The sequence below is a fragment of the Sphaerodactylus townsendi genome, linkage group LG14, assembly GCF_021028975.2.
Source record: "Sphaerodactylus townsendi isolate TG3544 linkage group LG14, MPM_Stown_v2.3, whole genome shotgun sequence".
NCBI classification, from domain to species: domain Eukaryota; kingdom Metazoa; phylum Chordata; class Lepidosauria; order Squamata; family Sphaerodactylidae; genus Sphaerodactylus; species Sphaerodactylus townsendi.
In genome coordinates, this window is record NC_059438.1 from 26,059,269 (window position 1) to 26,078,408 (window position 19,140).

General features: G+C 54.5%; 1 protein-coding gene across 1 annotated transcript; it reads left to right on the forward strand.

The window, feature by feature from the left end:
- Nucleotides 1–2,441: 2,441 nt before the first annotated feature.
- Nucleotides 2,442–11,931, forward strand: TAT (tyrosine aminotransferase). The gene is made up of 12 exons (XM_048515936.1): nucleotides 2,442–2,550; nucleotides 5,971–6,207; nucleotides 6,301–6,405; nucleotides 6,790–6,857; nucleotides 7,113–7,271; nucleotides 7,591–7,729; nucleotides 8,105–8,157; nucleotides 8,710–8,862; nucleotides 9,205–9,333; nucleotides 9,861–9,944; nucleotides 10,796–10,894; nucleotides 11,370–11,931. The coding sequence occupies exons 2-12, from the start codon at nucleotides 5,973–5,975 to the stop codon at nucleotides 11,511–11,513; spliced, it is 1,368 nt and encodes a 455-aa protein (XP_048371893.1). The 5' UTR covers nucleotides 2,442–2,550; nucleotides 5,971–5,972; the 3' UTR covers nucleotides 11,514–11,931.
- The last annotated feature ends 7,209 nt before the right edge of the window (nucleotides 11,932–19,140 follow it).

The following is a 19,140-nucleotide window of genomic DNA, read 5'->3' on the forward strand; positions in this document are numbered from 1 at the left end:
CCACAGATGGACATAGCACGGCTAGGACAAAAACGATCCATGGAAGGGGTGGGGGAGAGAGAGCCTCCTTCCCTTGACTGCTCTGCCAGCCTCCTTTGCCTGTTGCGGCCTTCTCAGAAGCTGGGGTAGCCCCAATCAGAGCCCCAGAAACACATCTGGACATTCAAGGCAGATGTTTGCACCTGCAGACAGGCCTCCCTGCCTCCCCCCCCCCGTGTTATGTAACACATGCTGCCACTTGACCCAGAGTCCCACCTGCGCCTGTTGGAAGCACCCCTCCCTGGGGGAGAGGCAAAGGCATGTGATTGCATCACCTGAGCAGACGGGGAGGGGATGACGTGTTGCCAGGTGGACTGCGAAGTGGGGCGGGGCGGGGGATGTGCTCAAGGCCATGTCCCTTCTGTCGGGGTCGCAGGGCCTCGTGCCTGCCAGGCCGTTCTGGCACCAGCATGAGGTGTCCCTGCTGAGGAAAGATATGGCGAGGAGGCCTGGGCCGGGGGCGGGGAGGTCGGCATGTAGCCATGGGGTTTGTGAGGCACTGAAGAAGAGCAGGCTTTTATGCCTGGCTTTTCTCAACTGTAATGAATCTCAAAGAGGCTTACAACTTCTTCCCTTACCCCCTGCCAATAGGCACCCTGTGAGGTAGGCAGCGCTGAGAGAGTTCAGAGAGAACCGTCACTAGCCCAAGGTCACCCAGTAGGTTTTGTGGGGAGGAGCAGGGAATCAACCTGGTTCACCAGATGAGAATTCGCCGGCCACGTGGAGCAGTGGGGAATGAAACCCAGTTCTCCGGATTGGAGTCAGCCTCTCTTAATCTCTACACTACCTGAGGCCCTGGGGAACCGCCTGAGGCTCTCCGAGCACCTCACGGGCAAAATCAGGCCGACCACAAAGCAGACAGTCATCCTATGGCCTTGGTTCATGGGTCAGTTCTCTGTGCCAAGATGCTACGGTGCCACAAAGGGCGGCAGCAGCAGCCTCAGCCGAAGTCTATCTGCACTGGGCACCAGGGCCACATGCCTCCGGCTGTGCATCGGCTGTGATGGCTGCTTAGTCCTCCCTCCATGCTGGGAAGGATCCTGCCCAGTGGCAGGGCTGGGGAAGGGTAGGCTGATTGACAGCTGAAGCAAGGCCCCGCCCCTTCTGGCTGGGATGCGCCTGTGCGCTTGTATGCAGAGGAGAGGACGTTTGGAACTTTGCTGTGTGGACTTGCGGGTGACGACTGGGTGCAGGGATTGCGTCAGGAGTGACCACTGGGCCCTGTGAGGTTTCTGTTGTAGCCCACTGGAACCTACACAGAAGGGCATTGCGCACCTTTCTGGAGAACAGCCAAGGGCAGGGTTGGAGCTGCCTTTTTAAGAAGGGGGCAAAAGTACAAACTTTTAAAACCGGGACCCGTGTCATGCTTGGCTTTGTCAAAGGCCACAACCAGACTTGCCCCCTCATCTGAGAGGCTTTGCCTTCTCCAAAGAGACGGATTTTACACACTGGGAAAGGGGGCGGGCCGGGGGGGCAACGGGTGTGTGGTGTGCCATCAAGTCACTTCTGCTTCATGACCCCCAAAACAGCCTCTTGTGACCAGCCTTGCTCAGGTCATGCAAACTGAATCCATCCATCTCATGGTGGTTTTCCTGTTTACCTTCTTCTGTCTTCAACCTTTCCAAGTATCACTGCTTTTTCCAGAGAGTCTTTTTCAGTGACTGTAGCTTCAGTCTAGTGATTTTAGCTCCTAGCAGCATTGCTACCAGACAAAGCTTTCCTTGGACTGTACTTTATCAGAAGGATGCGAAGAAGCAAGAGATGCGTTTCCAATGTCAACAGTATAAGCGCTATATTTTTTTAAAAATGTCCAGGAAAAGACTAGGTCAAAAAACATTCTCCTTGGGTTGGGTCTTTGTGTGTGCTGCAGGAACAGTCAAACATTATAGATGGATAAAAGAATGTAGAAGTGTAATTAACATCATTTTATTCTACCACTTAAAAGAGCTGTTGAATACATGTGTATGATATACGGGGGGGGGGGTCATTTTGCCCTTCTGCTCTTCAAAGTAATCCAGATCTGGCTCTGGCCAAGGGTTCTGCTGAGGTTGCTGGAAGAGATTTATTGCTGCTCGGGGTACCGGAAGCCTGGCTGGCCCTGGAGACGCTCACCCCTGGGGGCTTCCAGGCAATGGGGGGCTTCCAGGGCCCAGCCAGGGGTGACGCAGAGCCTTTTTCTGAGAGAGTTAATGTGCAAGCAGGATTTGCCCCAGATGTTTGGAGGCAGTCCTGGCTCGGGCTGGGAGCGCAGCCCTCCCCATCAGCCAATGGCTAAAGGCCACCAGCAAACACCCAGTTCTTGGCTGGAACCCGGTGGGGGGATGCTGCCAGCTGCTGTCTGCCTGTCAGGCATAAAAGGCTTCCAGACAGCATCTGGGCTCTCCGCTGTTCCACGTGTGGAATACCTCCTCCGCATCACAGGGACGACTGCAGAAGCGGGCAGGCCAACAGGCGTGCCAGAGCCTCCGTCTCCCTTGTGCTGGGCAGCATCTACTGTTCGAGTTTTATCAGGTAAGGCGCTTGGTGTGCTGAGAAGTCAACATGGGTGAAACGGGACCACACGGGTTGCCCTGAGCTCTTGATGAAGGAAGGGAAGGGCAGATGTGAGGGATGCATGGAGTGAGGAGGTACGTGGGGGGGGGGGGGTTGCGCATCTCAGCTTTTGCAGACTCCTGGCGTGTGAGCATCTGATGGATCCCTGGGAGGGGGGAACAAATGCACAGTCAGTCCAGGAGCTCCGGGTGGTACACTGCTCACAGAACCACAGAGCTGGAAGGGACCCCAAGGGCCATCAAGTTCAACCCCCAGCCACGCAGGAATGCATAATCAAGGCTCATTTGTGGCAGATGCACATGGCATGCCTTTTTCTGGGTCTCCCACCTGTAGTATAGGCAATGCCAGGTGGGGGAAAGCATTTGCAGCTGCCTCTTCCAGAGGATTGCCCAGGGTAGGGGATCAGTCTTGTCCCTTCCAAGTGGCAGGAGTGCTCCAGAGTCGGGGGCCGAGCAAAGACTTGGCCAGTTCCTGCTCAGCCTGAGATTCCATCTCACTAGAGTTGCCCCAGCCCAGCCCAGCCGGTAGGTGCTCTGCTACTGAGCTGCAGCCCCTCCTCAGCACTGGGGCGTGGGGGTGGGGTGGGGGAGGCTGCTTTGAGCTCCCAGAACAAGGGGCTGTGACTCAGCTGCCTGTGGCAGAGTGGAGATGTTGCCGGGGCTGGAACTTGCGACTCCAAGGCAGCCATACCTGCAGTGGCCCGGAGCGGCCAATGACGGTGGGCAGGGCTGGCCCTAGAGGCAGAGGTGGTGCTTTGGAGCCTGGAGGAACTGAGATGCCAGTGGATGGATGGGGACATGTTTAGAGACTCATCTTTGAACCCACACTGTGCTGTGGAAGCTGGCTGGGTGACCCAGGGCCAGTCACATGCTCTCATCCTATCCTACCTTACAAGGTTGTTGTGAGGCTAAAAGGGAAGGCAGGAGAACAATGTAAGCCGCCCTGGGTCCCCAAAGCAGAGAAAAGGCAGAAAAGGAATAAACACATATTTTGAGTCCAGCACCACCACGTTGGAGGACAAGGAAATTCTCAGGATAGAAGCTTCTGAGAAGGGAGCTCGGACTCTTGAGAGTTTGGACCTTGCAGATCTTGCTGGCCTTCGAGGTACTTCTGGACTTGAGCTCCTCTACTGCAGGGCAGCATCGCATGGCTTCCCTCTGGCACAAAATCCACACGAGAGCTCTGGTTCCCCGTGGGCTGCAGACGGCTCTTGTTCTGAGCCCTTTGCTTTCTCCATTCACTTTGCCCTGCAGGTTTCCCCCGGCTGCTTCCCACGCTGTTTGCTCTGCCTGTGTTGAGAGATGAAACATTGTGTGTGTGTGTGTGTGCGTGCGCACATGCACATCTGGCGACCAAGTGCTTGCAGGCTGCACACATGTCTCTGTTCAGTGCTGTTTTCCTGATATGCACACCAAAAATGGAGGCTACTGATTAAAGCCAGTTATCTGTCCTGAGTCACACTGTCCCAGGCGTCCAAAGAACAACCAGAATAATATGATTCTTTGACACTCCAAACCCTGACAATGTCTGGTACATTAAAGGGTTTCAAAAACAGTATTTATTTTGTCAAATTATTTTCCTTTGTTCTGAACTGTTCTGAACAAGTTAATGTTATGTTTAAAGGTAAAATACTTTTAAAAATTGCTTTAAGGAATTATCTCAATCTCTTTGAGGCTCTTCTTCTAGGGGTTCAAAGTACAGTTTAATATGTTATCTCAGTTTCATAGGGTAGTCATGATGGCCTGCAGTGGAAGGCCTACGTTCAAACCCAGTACCAGGGATCTGCAACCTGTGGCTCTCCAGATGTTCATGAACTACAATTCCCATCAGCCTGGCAAGGACTAATGGGAATTGTAGTTCATGAACATCTGGAGAGCCGCAGGTTGCAGATCCTTGCAGTAGCCCCTTAAAGACCAACAAGGTTTTGGGGCTATGAGCAGAGTGATCAAAAAGTACCACAGAGGGCAACCAAGATGATGAGGGGGCTGGAGCCCCTTCGGGCCCTATCAGGGAAGGCGGAAGAGTCTGGAACTTTTCTGGTTAGAAAAGGGGCCACTAGAGGAGGACATGATGGAGGTTTATAAATTATGCCCAGGGCAGAGAGAACCGTCAGACAGAACTTTTTCTCCCTTTCCCAAAATGCTGGCACTCAAGCACCGTAGATTCAGGACAGCCAAAAAGAAGTACTTCTGTATAGACCGAGTAATTAAAATGTGAAATTTGCTGACAGGGGATGTAATGATGGCCCCAGGGCGTAGATGGTTTAGACAGATTCACAGAGGACAGGGCTATCAGTGGCAGCAGCCGTGGTGACTAAAGGGAACCTCCACATTCAGGGGCAGTCAACCTTTGAACCCCAGTGCCAGGAGGCAACGTCAGGGAAAGGCCTCAGCCTCGATGCTCTGCTGTTGGTCCCCAGGAGCTGGTTTGCCACTGTGTGTGCAAGAGACAGGATGCTGGACTCGATGGACTTGGTTAATCCAGCAGGACCCTTATGGTGTTCGTAGGAATAGGGATGGAGATGGCAGTCAGAAGGTGGGAGGGGTGTTGTAAAGAGCGCCCGTAAAGGATGCAAAGGTACAGGTGCTCACTGCAATCAGCTTGGGCAGTGCAAAGGGGGAACGTTTGTGTGGCAGAAAATTAGCATCAGTAGTGAGGTAAGAAACCTACATCCGTATTCAGCCCTGGATTAGTGAATGAACTCAAGCTTCAAGGGGAGATTGCAAGTTCAGGTGACTGCTGAACTTGAGTTCATTCACAAATTCAGAACATTGGACTCAGGGATCTGGCTTCCCCCTTGTGTCTGCCGAAGGGAGCTTTGGCTCTCGTGGGGGGGACGGCGGGTGGGGGGGCCCTCTGCGGCTGAGCATCGGCTTGGTGTGCAGAAAGGCCCAGATTCTCCCCTCTTGCTTGCAAATGTGCTCTTGCCATGCCCGCCCCCCCCCTCATCTGACTGCAGCCACCTGCAGAAATACAGCAGCTGCAAGAGAACCGCAGCTGGGGGAAGATGGGCCTCAGCACTCCTGTGGCCTTCCTTCCACCCTGTGGGCTCCAGTATGAGAACCACATGACTTCATGGGGCAGTCAACCGCAGCGTTATGGGGCGATTTGAAGACATGGAGGCTGTGGGGGAGGGGAGGGTGCAGGTGGCCACTCCCTGGGCACTGAGGTGGCAAACAGAAAAAGGGGCGGGTAGATACCACCCATCATGCCTGATACAAAGTTCTTGTGTCATCCTCACCTGAGGACTTCATTGTGTGTAAATGGATCCTCGTACGGGACCGTGCCTCCGGAGCTGTGGGCAGGTGCTTGCTGGAGGATCTCTGCCCACCTTCTGTTGGCACTTCTAGCTCAGGTGCATCTGCTTTGCCTTTCCAGAGATGGACTCGTACCTGATCCAGGTGAAGGGGAAGCCCTCCCTCCCCTCCCTCCGGGATGTCCACCTCAGCCTCCAGGGGAAGAGCCCATCCTCAGGCCCAGTGAAAGGCCGCAAACCCCACTGGGCAGTCAGGGCCTCCGAAATGTCTAAAAGGACCTTCAACCCCATCCGTGCCATTGTGGACAGCATGAAAGTGGCTCCCAATCCCGAGAAACCCCTCATCTCCCTCTCCATAGGTAAGCTGGGTGGAGGCCAGGGTGCGCAGTAGGGGCTGAGCGGCTCTCCCACCACCGCTGAGACCTCCCTTCCCCTTCCTCGTTTCTCCACAGGGGACCCGACGGTGTTTGGAAACCTCCCTACAGATGAGGAGGTTGTGCAGGCGATGAAGGATGCCCTCGACACAGGAAACTACAATGGCTACGCCCCTTCTGTGGGTACGTGAGCCTCTTGACAGAGCACAGGGCCCCTTCCTGCGTCCTCCTGCTGGGCAGGTGGGCTTCTGCCCCCGGCTTCAGAGAGAGAAGCAGTGTGGGCCAGTCTCAGTGGCAGGATTGTGCCCTCGTGTGCTCAAGAGGGCCACGTGCCCAAAGCATCACTGCCCCCCACCTCAAGCTCTGCCCAAAGGAAAAGGGAGTCAGACCAGTCACAAGACCCAGAGGAAGGCCGGGCAGAGCCTGCGGGCTGCCAGTGGAGGAGGGCAGGGAGGGAGTCACCTGATCTTAGTTGGAATTTGGCAGCCTCCAGGACAGAGCTCCGGAGAGTTGAGCAAGGGCCCAAATGCACCCTGTTCACCCTCCTCTCATCCTCCCCCCGCCCAGGTTACCAGTCTTGCCGGGACGTGGTTGCCAAGTATTACAGCTGCCCAGAAGCTCCTCTAGAAGCTCAGGTAACAGAGCCTGTTGTCGTTGCTGTGTGTCTGTGAGGAACCCTCCCACAGACAAATCTGCCTGCCTGCTCCTATTCTTTTCCAGGGCACCAAAGCTCAGCAGGGGGCTTCGGGCAGCCTTTGCTGTTGCCAGCCTTTGCAGTCTGCCCCCCCCCCCCACTCCAAATGTGACAGCGCAGCAGATGCCTGCCTGCTTGCTTGCTTGCCTGCTGCTGGCGTCACTGAGTTCACAGTTGCCTGCTCTCTTCTTGGCAGGATGTCATTCTGACCAGCGGCTGCAGCCAAGCCATTGAACTGGCCCTTGCTGTGCTGGCCAACCCCGGGCAGAACATCCTGGTGCCGCGCCCTGGCTTCTCCCTGTACAAAACCCTGGCTCTGTCCCTGGGCATCGAGGTGAAGTTCTACAACCTCTTGGTAAGATGTGGCACGGCTAGGTTCAGAAAGCATCCCCCCTCCCCTGCTGCCCCCCCCCCACAGGCAGGCTCTTTCCCCTCTTCTCCAGGAGATAGTTAGAAGGACAGACAGACAGACGGGGGAGTGGCAGAGGCCATGCAGGCACTACCCAGGGGCTGGTTTGCAAAGCCTGGGAAAGTGTGTTCCGCTCACCAGGACCTCTCTTGAGCCCCAGGGCGATGCCCAGTCTCAAATTCAGTCGATTCAGGCAGTTTCCTGTGGCAGGCCCAAGCAGAGCGCCCTCCTGACCCTCCCCTGACCTTCTTCTTCCTCATGCCAGCCAGAGAAGTCCTGGGAAGCCGACCTCAAGCAGATGGAGTCATTGGTGGATGACAAGACGGCGTGCCTGATTGTGAACAACCCCTCCAACCCTTGCGGCTCCATCTTCAGCAAAAGCCACCTCCAGAAGATTGTGGCAGGTGGGCCCCACAGGCTGGTCGGGTGGGTGGGTGGGTCGCTGCCTGGCTCAGCTTTGAGAAGCAAGACAGAGACGCTGCGCCCCCAGCCATGGCTCTGCGAGTGGAGACCTCTTCGATCTTGCTCTGCCGCGGGGGTTTTGGACAGCCCCACTTCTCCTGGGGGGCCACAGGACAGTTCTGCGCATTCCCCAGGAGCTGCCCCAGAGAGGGCATGAGGGAGAGTGCCTCCTCGTGCCCTTCGCTCAGGTGTTTGTGGTCCTGAGGCTGAGGGGCAGCTGTGAGGGGAACTCGGGGGGCGGGGGGGGGGGCTGAAGGTGGTCTCCTCCTCCTGGCTCAGGCCACTGAACGGGTTCCTGCTTTGTCTGTCTTGCCCAGTGGCCTCCAGGCAGTGCATCCCCATCTTGGCCGATGAGATCTATGCAGAGATGGTGAGTGACACTCGCCGGAGGCCGCGAGGTCTTCCGATGTGTTCTATGGTGGCTGGGGGAGGGCCGTCTCCTGGGGCGTGAGTGTGAGGTGGCTGGCGTCACCCTAGCCTGGCCTTGAGGAGCACGCCGAACGCCGGCTGCTGCAGAGCCTTTCAGATGCAGGGTTTGGCCTTGGAAGGGAACTTGTTTGTCACACTTTCTGCTTTACAGTTCGGAGAAAGCTGGTTATTTTATTTATTTCATTTCATTTGTAGGCTGCCCTTCCCCTTGCAGGCTCAGGGTGGCTTCCGGCATCCAATAAATACAATAAATTAAACATGATAAAACCAAAAATGTGCTCTAACCATAAAACACATCTAGATGGCAGCTAAAATTCTCATAAGCTAAATACAAGATGTTCCTATTATCATATAGAGGGAAATAGGAGGGGAAGAGGGGTGGGTCGGAGGGGTGGCAAGACGTCGCTTCCTCTGTCTGGCAGGCCCTGAAGAATTGCACCGAGTCCCACCTTTCCCCTGGTACTGAGTGAGCTCCCTCGGTCTCTGTTTCCAGGTGTTTGAGGACTGCAAGTATGAGGCCCTGGCCACAGTCAGCCCCCAGGTGCCTGTCCTCTCCTGCGGAGGCCTGGCCAAGCGGTGGCTGGTGCCAGGCTGGAGGATGGGCTGGATCCTCATTCATGATCGCAGAGATATCTTTGGGAAAGAGGTGAGTGTGTGGGAAATGCACCAGCGGGGGTGCGGTGGGGGAAGCAACAGGCAGGCTGCTTTGGGCCCAGGCCAAGAAGCCCTGTCATGTGGATGGGAGCCTTGCACCTGAGTGTGGTCCTTGAAGCTCTTGAGGCTGTTCCCAAAGTAGGCCTCCCCAAACCAGCAGCCATGCTGAGGTCCTCTTTTAGCTCCCTGCCAGCAGGTAGGAAAGTGTTTCCTGTCCGTCTTCTGGGTACTGGGGACAAAGGCTCTTCCTGGGACCCTTGGAGGGCAAGGGATGGGCTACTCTCACCTGCCCTTTGCTCCCTCCCCACTGACCAGTCACCTGTGTCTGGTTCAGATCCGAGATGGGCTGCTCAGGCTGAGCCAAAGGATCCTGGGACCGTGCACTGTTGTGCAGGGAGCCCTCGGAGGCATCCTCCGCCGGACATCCTCTGAATTCTACCACAACACCCTCAGCTTCCTCAAGGTACGTCCCGTCACTTTTCAAGGCCCAGGAGTGGTCTCTGTCCACAAAGTGCTTCTTGCTTGCATTGCTTGGTCTCTGCAGGCTGGAAGAGAGGTGAGAAAGTGAGAAATTCAGGCCCTAGTTACAGTGTTGTGGGGCTGGCCGAAGAATGCCCGTGGCTGCCTGCAGGGCACCATGCTCTTCCGTGGCAGTTCTGCTCATGAATAAGCACGGAGAGTGTCTGTTTGGGCTGTGGTTCATGACAGGAGCCATCAATAGACATGTGATGTGGAAAGTCAACAAAGTCTACACAGCGATTCCGCCACTGGTGCTTCGGCAGGCTAGGGCAGAAGGCCCAAGTAGTTCAGTAGTTCATTGCAATGGCAGGTGGCCAGGCTTGGGTTCCCCCATCCACTGATGAGTGGGGTGACTCGTGGTCAATGAATGCCGGCACCCTTTCCTTGCCCTGCTTCCACCAGGTTGGAGTTTCCTCAGGGGAGTGGCTGGGCGTCCAATCTGAGCCGTTCTGCTTTATCTTCTCTTTTCAGTCCAATGCTGACCTCTGTTATACTGCGCTGTCTGCTGTGTGTGGCCTGAACCCCGTCCAGCCCTCGGGGGCCATGTATCTCATGGTGAGTGGAGGACCAGATCTTGGTGGGGCCCTCCCCCTGCTCGCAGGCTTCCCCACTCACCCCTTGTACCTTCCACACCTAAGGAGTCCCTGTGGGTTCATTCCTTGCCCATGGGATGCCTGTAGAACAAGCCCTTCCCTCCTGCAGATGGTGGGAGCTCCCTAAGCCAATCACAAGTCACCATTTGAGTGAGACTCAATCCTTTACTCAAAAGTAATCTTATTATATCTTAACAGAGACTCTCAATCAAAGCACTTTGTGCATCAGAACACTTAACAGTGACCACAATTGTAACAATTCTAACTCTAGACACTTTCCCAATATATAATGGGTTACGTTCACATTTCATCACGTATACAACATCTGCTGAGTTACAGCTAGAGAAATGTATAATGTCTCTTTATATGCTTTTTTAATATTCAAAACCTTTCCTTTTCACAGTAAACTTACAGATAGAACAGGAACCACATTTAAACATCTACATCCATTAAAGTTAGAATTCTGGAGCACTTATCATGCATCAGAAATCACATGTTAGAGGCTCCATTAGTACCACATTAGTACCATTATTAGAAATATTATGATAGAGTAACAGCATTGTTGTAAATGTTAAGTGTTTTGATGTTAAAAGTGCATGGTGTGAGAGACTGTACTGTTAAGAGACAATAAGATTACTTTTGAGTAAAGGATTGAGTTTCACTTAAATGGATATTTGATTTGTTTTGAGTGTTTGGTAGAGCTGGTGATTTGAGATCACACGTTGGGGGTGCCTTTGTGGATGTAGGACATTTTTCGCAACTGTTCCTGGCTTGTGTAGTGCCGAGCTCAACCTGTCCTCTGTGCTGCTGCAGGTGGGGATTCAGATGGAGCATTTCCCTGAGTTTGAGAATGACGTGGAGTTCACCGAGCGCCTGATTGCTGAACAATCCGTCTTCTGCCTGCCTGCTGCGGTGAGTTGCTTTCCGAGAGCCCAGGAGGGCAAACAGTGCAGCTCGCTGCCTCCTGTCTGAGTCCTGCTTCAGCTCTCTAACCCACAGGGCCCTTCAGCCCATTTTGCTGCCACCTGAGGAGAATGGGAGGGGGGCAAGCACCGCCCTTGCAGCTTCCACCGCAGACCCCATCCCAGTCTTTTTTTCAGTCAGCTTCCCTGTTCCAGACCTTTGCTGGGCACCAGCAGGCACAGTGAGCCGGCCGGCCAGCCCTGTCACACTGAAAGGAACTACAAAGACATTTTAGAACAAGGCTGGAATTGCCCCCCCCCCTCCCAGAAGGCTGGGGTGCAGCTGCCTGCCCATCAGCAACAAATGTGACAGGAACTCCAGCAGCCACGTGGCCACACTGTGCTGTGGTCCCACAGTCTGCTGCTCTGGTTCTTGGGCCTGCACGAGCAGAAGCTCAACTCTTCCCTCCTGCTTCTCCCCGCAGTGCTTTGAGTATCCCAGTTTCTTCCGGGTGGTGCTCAGTGTTCCCGAGGACATGATGGCAGAGGCTTGCCAACGCATCCGGCAGTTTTGTGAGCAGCATTATCAGGATGGAGAGGGGTGCCAGGAGCCGGAATGTGACAAGTAGGCACGGGCGCCTCCGCCCCTCCACCTGCAGTCGAGTCGTGCAACAGAGGGGGCAGCCGCCGCCCCACACTCAGCCTAGCTTATCCAGCTGCAGCTTCAGAGGGCCTGTGGGGCCCCCCGTCCAGACCGAGCCCTGGACACAACACAGAGCTGGAGCAAAACCCTCAGAGACACTCCTTCCCCCCGGCGGGCCGCTTGGCAGGGCTCCAGGCATGCCGGAGGGCAGTGGCAGGGGGCCTTCTTGGCATTCTCTGCAGGGGTGTGACGGCTGCCTGATCGGCCCTGGCCACTGGCGTGCAAATGAGTGCCACAGCAGGTCTAATACCTGGCTTGAGAGGCAGCCTGTTCCTTCCTGTGCCTGTTTGCGGTTCCTAAGTTATTGTTCCTTTTGTATGAGTAAATGGCAGACCTTGTGCTGAGATTTGACTCTGTTTCCTTGGGGGGGGGGGAGAGAGTACAGGGGAGGTCCTGAGAACTTGCAAACGAGGGCCCCCCACACACATTTGCTATCCTCAGTAAGAGAAGCCCCGGCCTGAGAGAGCGCCCCAGGACGCTCCATTTGAGTGGGAAGAATCCCCGCAGGAGGAAAGGCAGCCCCTCCACCTCACGTGCCAGCCAGGCACAGTGGACATCCAAGACCTCTGCTGAATCAGGTCCATTTAGACTGGCACTCTGTTTTATGTAGGAATGCCAGGGTGCTGATATGTCGGGCGATGCCACTTCTGCCCCCACTGGTCTCCCACCAGCCATGGAGGCGAGGGCGGGCGGGCGGGAAGCCCAGCAGCAGAGTGCTCACCTGAAGTGGGCAGAAGGTTTGCCTAATGTGGCCAACCAGAAGATGCCCTGCAGTGCCCACTGCCAGGACACAGAGGGTAAAGGGGAGACCAAGTCCGCGGCCTCCTCCCCTTTAGTATTTTGGTAAGCTTCTGCCATCTTCTCTCTAAACTATCACCCCACCCCACACACGCAGTCACAGAGGGAAAGTGCTCCAGGCCCTTGAGCACTTGGGTGGTCCATTTCCATACCATTTCTCAGCTCTGCGATGGCCCTTTTGAGAAGGTAATCACTGTTCTTGGACCGAAAGGGACCTCCCCCTCCCTTCAGACCTGTGGGTGTTATCATATAAATAATTCCAATCAGGAGGGGGGTGGGCAGTTTCACTGCCCCTTCAGGGGCCTGAAGGAACATGGTTAGCCTTCTAGCTGTTTTCAGTATTTACTTGCTGCCTTCCGCCTGTCAAGGTGGCATCCCACATACTTTAAAACATAGCACAGTAAAATACCAACAGTGCTATATCACCCGATGAAACAGCAACAGAAGAGACTAATTAGGCACAGGAAAATTGGAACTTTTCCTTCAACAGGGCATCCCACCAGAGGCCATCTGGATAGCTATGGGGAGGGAAGCCCACAGATGAGGCGTCACCCACTTAATCTCTGACAGTGGGAGCATCTTGAGAGCACCTCTGCCGGGGGGTTTCTCAAGACAGCAGACCCTTCCGGGACACTCTGATCCAAACTAGGTCCAAACTGGCAGTCTGCCCAGTGCCTGGAAACAAACCGGCACTCACCTGGAGTGTTCCTGATCCAGGGACCCTCTGACTTGTTCCACGGGGTCGTCTGCTTGTTCTGAACAGCCATGTCTCAAGTGCACGCCTTTCCCAGTGGGGAGGCTGATGCTGAACAAACGACAGGAACTTCATGAACCAACGGCTGGGCCTCATCCACAGAGGGGAGAGCGAGGCCACGCAGCAGTGGCCCAACGTTAGTCTCTTGGTTGATGATACGTTCACCAGTCTTGTCTTGTCTGAGTTCCAGTGTCTCTCTCTCTCCTATTCCGGAGTCCAGCCTTCATAGACCGGACCATAACAGGCAATCCGTTACCCAGAATGCTGGTGGCTGCGCTTTTGAGAGTGGGGAGAATTGCTTAATGAGAGGCTGGATGACCTTACAAGATCTTTTCCACCTATGTATAAGTTAAGTTTTTCTCCTCCGAAATCGGAAGGAGGCAGGAGTAGAAGTTTTAACAAGTTTTGTTAAGAAAAGCAAATTAATAAAAATACAAGCACACAAATGGTTAAAGCACACAAAGAAATCACACAGTTTTAGGGTACTGATAGTGTTGGGGACAAATCTGGAATAGATTAGGGTTTTGTGGGGGAAGGCTATAATTACCCTATCCTGACGAATGGCTCCAGAAAGCAGAGTTCAATGCCTGCACTGAGCTTCAAGGAGACAGGGTGGAGGCAGGTGGCCTGCAGCGGGATGGATGCATTGAACACTGACTGCAGAGTGGATGGCTATTTTATAGGGAAGACAGACCCTCTGGACATGCTAAGAGAGCTTAATCTTTCTGGACAAAGGAGGGACACTTAATACGCTGGCACTTGGCTTAATGTTCTAATCCTGGGGGTGCCCATAGTTAGCCTTTTGGCTTGAAGCTGATTTAATTACAACTTTGGGACAATGCCAAACGTAAATGATGATGGTCTTGGAAGAAGTTAGAAACTAGAAGATGAGATTAGTATTTTGAGCAGGAACTCTTGGTGAAATCCTTGCTTCCTTTGTCTCACGGAGGCACGCGAGTCAGGGCTGAACTGCTTTGTAGGCTGAAAGCGACTGCCTTTTCCTAATCTCTTTAAGCAAGTTATTTTGCAAAGCTTGTGTTGGCGAGGACAAGTCCAGGCAGGTGTTTTTGTCCTTATGGGTGACACTGAGCTAATGCAGAGTATGGCATCCATCTTGGCACTGTATTGCTAGGCCACCCTACTAGGTTGGCAGGAAAAGCAGACCCCCCCCCCCCCCCCGTGTCTGCCTGGTAACAAAAGGACCAAGAAGTGAAGTTCAATTCAAGGGGACAGAATTCTTACCTGCCTCCTCTTTGCAAAGCAGGTTCAAATGGACTGGGGGAAGAGGCGACGTTCAGCTGATTTTCCTGGCAGCAAAGTGCTTGGTGACTCCATGAATATTGCAAGAGGGATCTGGTTCTTTCATGGGGACAGTGGACACTGGGATGCTTGCAAGAGAGCCACATCTTGCTGGGAGCCTGGTGGCTCTTTGCCTACAGCCCCCTTGCCTGACTGATGCTTTTCAGCTCAGCAGGAGAGAGGGTTACACTATGATTAGCCCAAGGCGAGGATGCCGTTTAAGGAAACCTCTGTTGTTTGGGATCAGAGAGAATGGAGACTGCACCGGCATGAAGAAGGGGAGGGGGAGAGCACAGTGAGCACAGAGACGCCTCCATGCATGTGGGCCCGAGCAGGCCGATGTCTGACCTGGCCGTCTCTCTCTCTCTCTCTCTCTAGGGCAGGCAGGACAGGCACAAAATGGGGTGGACGTTGGTTTTGCTCCATTCAGGGTTTCCCTCCATTACAGTCAAAGCATCAGAATGCTTGAAAGACACGATGTTACAAACATTACCAACAAAAACACCAAGTTGTTGCCCCAGCGACTGGAGCGGCTGGGGAGCATCATGACAGTAGCATGCTTGTGGGTGTTGCACTCTGCATCCATTCGTTATTAAAGTGAGCTGAGCTCAGCTCACCCTTTCGGGGATGTGGGTGTCAGGACCCGTCTTTCGCATCAGAGGAAGGAAGGCTGTTTGGGTGAAAAGGAGCCCCTGAGGGATCCCCATTACATCCAAGGCTGCTTGCAGCCCAGGATCTCCAGGGGAAGGCCTTGCCCTGGCCTGCCCTCTCTGCCACTCAAAAGCCAAGGGTACGGGCGCATCAGGAACCCCTCCGGAAGGTCCTTTCCTTCTGCCTCAACCTTCCCCTCTGCCCCCGGCCCCCAGGAACCAAGGTGGCAGAAAGTCAGAGCCAAATCCTGCACCAAAAAGAGCAGCAGGGCCATGCCTGGCAGCCCAAGGCATTCTACCTGCCCCCTGGATTGAGGAGGAAGGCTCAGCTCTCTGGATCGGATATCTGAAGGGATGCCATTTTGGTGAGGGAGCAGGCTTCTTTTCTGCTGCCTCAGAAACTAGGACATGGAACAATGGATTCAAGGTGCAGGAAAAGAGATTCCACCTAACCGTCAGGGGGCTGTTCAACAGTGGAATTCGCTGCCTCGTCGTGTGGTGGAGTCTCCTTTGAAGGTTTTTAAGCAGAAGCTGGCTGGCCATCTGTCAAGGGTGCTTTGATTGTGTCTGGCAGGGGGTTGGATTTGATGACCCTTGTGGTGTCTTCCCACTCTATGATTCTAGGATCAGCTCCTAACTTTGGCCCCACAATAGGGTGTAACCGTCATCTCCTTTGAGCCAGAGCTTGAGCAGTAGCAGGTCAGACAGGACCCCGAACAGGGGCTTTGCCAGAGCTCCAGGCTCTGCTCCCATCTTGCGGGGCTCCCATTCTGTCTGGGCTCCAGCTCTGGAGAAGATTTCAGCTTGCTCAGGTTGGCTGCCGCCATGTGACCCTCATGCCCCCATAGCTGGCTGGATATGCAGAGAGCAAGTGAAGGAAGCCCAGCGTCCTCTCGGGCTCCTTGAAGAGTCCGGTCCAAGCAGCTCCTGGAACAATGTGACCAACGCACCAATTCTTCTTGTACAAAATGAGTACTGGCCACAGCTCTCCTAAACATCCTGGAGGATTCTGGTTCAGCTTAAGCAGTTCAGGAGGAGGCAACATTACAGGGGTGAGGGAAGGGGAGTCAGATTTGTGCCAGAACTCCCTCCCTCATCACGCAGAACTACAGCAGGGTGGAGGAATGTCTGGAAAGGCCACCTCAGGTCTGGATGAGTCGCATGTGACTTCACCTGAGAATGAGGCTACAGTCGAGTTGGGACCAGAGGCAGGGAGTTTAGCGGGGGGGGGGGGGGCTGATGGCCACCAAACCCCTGATGCACTTGAGAAACAGACAAGACCAGCTTTCCCTGAACAGACAAGGCAGAGGGTCACTATCCACTCACCATAAGCCGCGGGGTCACCTCTTTAAAAGCCACGGGGGTCCTGGACGCTCCCCACATCTCCGGCGCTCACTGCGCGGCTGCCAGGGATTTACCTCTCTCCCGCCTCCTGGCTGCGCGGCAAATTAGCTCCGCTAAAAAGAGCAACTTTTTAAAAAAACCCGCGGGTGCCGCGGGGTTGTGGGGAACCTCGGCTGTTTGCGCGCGGCTGATTCGCTGTGACGCGCAGCTCACGGCCAATCAGGGAACAGGGAGCGCCATCTTGTTAAGTGGGGGTGTCCCCGTCTAAAAGTGCGCGTAGTGATGACGTAGACACGTGTCGACATCCAGTCGAAGTCACGTCTTCACGTCTCAACTTGTTCAAAGCCCGTGCCGAGCAAATGGAAAATGTCGGCGCCGAGCGAATGAGGAAGTACAAGAGGCGTGCGTGCGAGCTGGCTTCTGCTTTCACTTCCAAACACTGCTGATGACGTGTCTCCACAGAAAGCGCAGCCAACGATTTACTGCTGACGTCAGCATGTGCCGACGTCTTAATAGAGGGCTGTTAGCGCCTCTTTGATGACGTTCGCACTCACGCTCGTGCGAACCTATCATAAACAACCTCTTCCCAGCCAATCACACTGGAGACCCGCCCTCGGCTGGCCGCCACTTTCTCGTAACTCATGACGCACACGTTCGACGGCCAATCGGAGCGCTCCATTCCCCTCATTGCAACGGAACTCCCGCTCTTTGCTGCCCGCGTTATTTCAAGAATTGCAAACGTGTGGGGAACAAATGTCTCCGTGGTCAGAAGCCACGGAGGCTTTTCATTGCGGGGTCGCAGCGGCGTTGCAGTTTAGTGAGGTAAGTGGGTAGTGGCCCTCTACAAGCCTGAAAAAAGGTTCAGGTTTGCTGCAGATATACTTGAAATCTTGTTTCTCAACATTGGGCTGGGCTGGAGGCTTGAAATGCTCCAAAACTGTAGAAGCAGCACCAGAAATGACTTTAAGAAATGAATGCCCCAAGTGGCCATGGCTAGGCGCCACTACGCTACTTTCAGGGAAAGGCGGAAGGAAGGAGGGTCCTTCTCCAAGGCTGTTTGGGCTTTTGAGGGAGACCAGGGCCAGGCCTGGCAGCAGCCACGAAGTGATTCACCCGACTCCCTCAGTCCTGGCTGCTTTCTACTTTGCAGCAGCGTCCACCTTATGAAAGCCGGAGGTTCAGAATGGGATCTGGAAATCCCAGGAGCATATCACCACTGATCCACGGAAGTTCACGGGATCCCTCTGGACCAGCCACATGACCTGGCTAACCTTCCCCACACGATAAAACAGAGGAAAGGAGACTAATGCAAAAACATTTTGACACCCCATTGTGGAGAAATAGAATGGATAAATGAAGATCAACGTAGCCAAAGAGGAAACAGGTAAAAGTTAGGTTGCTTGGTGGGTGAGAAGGAGAGAAAGACACACAGAAAGCTGGTCATTTGGAGATTGCCAGGAAAGAGAAAATAGTTTGGAAAGGGATACGGCCCAGGGAAAGGTAGGTTTACTGGTGGTTGGGAAGGAGAGAAGAAAGCAGGAAGGAGAGAGAGGCTATCGCGACTGCAAAGGAAGGGAAAGAGAAATAGTGGGAAAGGGGAAAATGAGATGCCCTCCACTAATTCTTGCAAGCCCCCCCCCCCCCCCCGCTCAAACACTCTGGCCTCCCCCTGCCCTCCCCCTCCACTCGGAGAAAGGCAGCCCAGGAGTCCAGCCTTGCAGGAGCCATGCTGTGCTGGCACTCGATCCTCCTGGGTGGGGTCTGGCTGCTCTCCAGGCTCACAGCAGGAGGATGGTGTTTGAGAGAGACGGATGTTTCCCAAGTGGGCAGGACAGACAGAAAGACAGATGGACAGCTAGATGCTCCCAGGACAAAATTATGCCCAGACTTGCTGTCTGCAGGTGCCTCGCTGGGTGGTGCTCTCAGCCTCAGGGGCTGCCAGTTAGGACCCTGGGGGATACTAGCCCCCGCCCCCGTCTTCCAAATCACCAGCTGCTACCCAGGAGGTCTCCCACGGTGCCACAGACATGCTCCAGAGCAGCAGTGGCGTAGTGGCTAAGAGCAGGTGCACTCTGATTTGGAGGAACGGGGTTTGATTCCCATCTCTGCCACTTGAGTTGCAGAGGCTTATCTGGGGAATTCAGATTAACCTGCGCACACCCACACAGGCCAGCTGGGTGACCTTGGGCTAGTCACAGCTTCTCGGAGCTCTCTCAGCCCCACCCACCTCACAGGTGTTTGTTGTGAGGGGGGAGGGGCAAGGAGATTGTAAGCCCCTTTGAGTCTTCTACAGGAGAGAAAGGGGGGGATATAAATCCAAACTCTTCTTCTCTTCTTCCATAGGCCAATGGTGGTGCAGCTGGGTGGAATGGGGAAAGAGAAGCTTAGACTGTGGACCTGCCTCCTTTCTCAGGGCACAGCTGTCCCCACTCCAAGGTGCTGCCATCCCCAAGGAGCAAGAAGGACCATGCCAACCAGACCCGTTCAGTGGTGTGTGTTTCTGCACCAGCTCAGAGCCACAATGAGCATTTACAAATCATCTGGCAGCAACTTGAGGAGAAAGAGCCCCACGAGCGAAGCAGGCGGGAACTCTGCCCACCCACTCGACTTTCTGGGCCTCCTGAGCAGCACCCGCTCTTGGCTGTGCTTCTGGCATCCCTCCGTCCACCCAACCCTGAGCACCTCGCCACTGTGTTCCTCTGGACTGG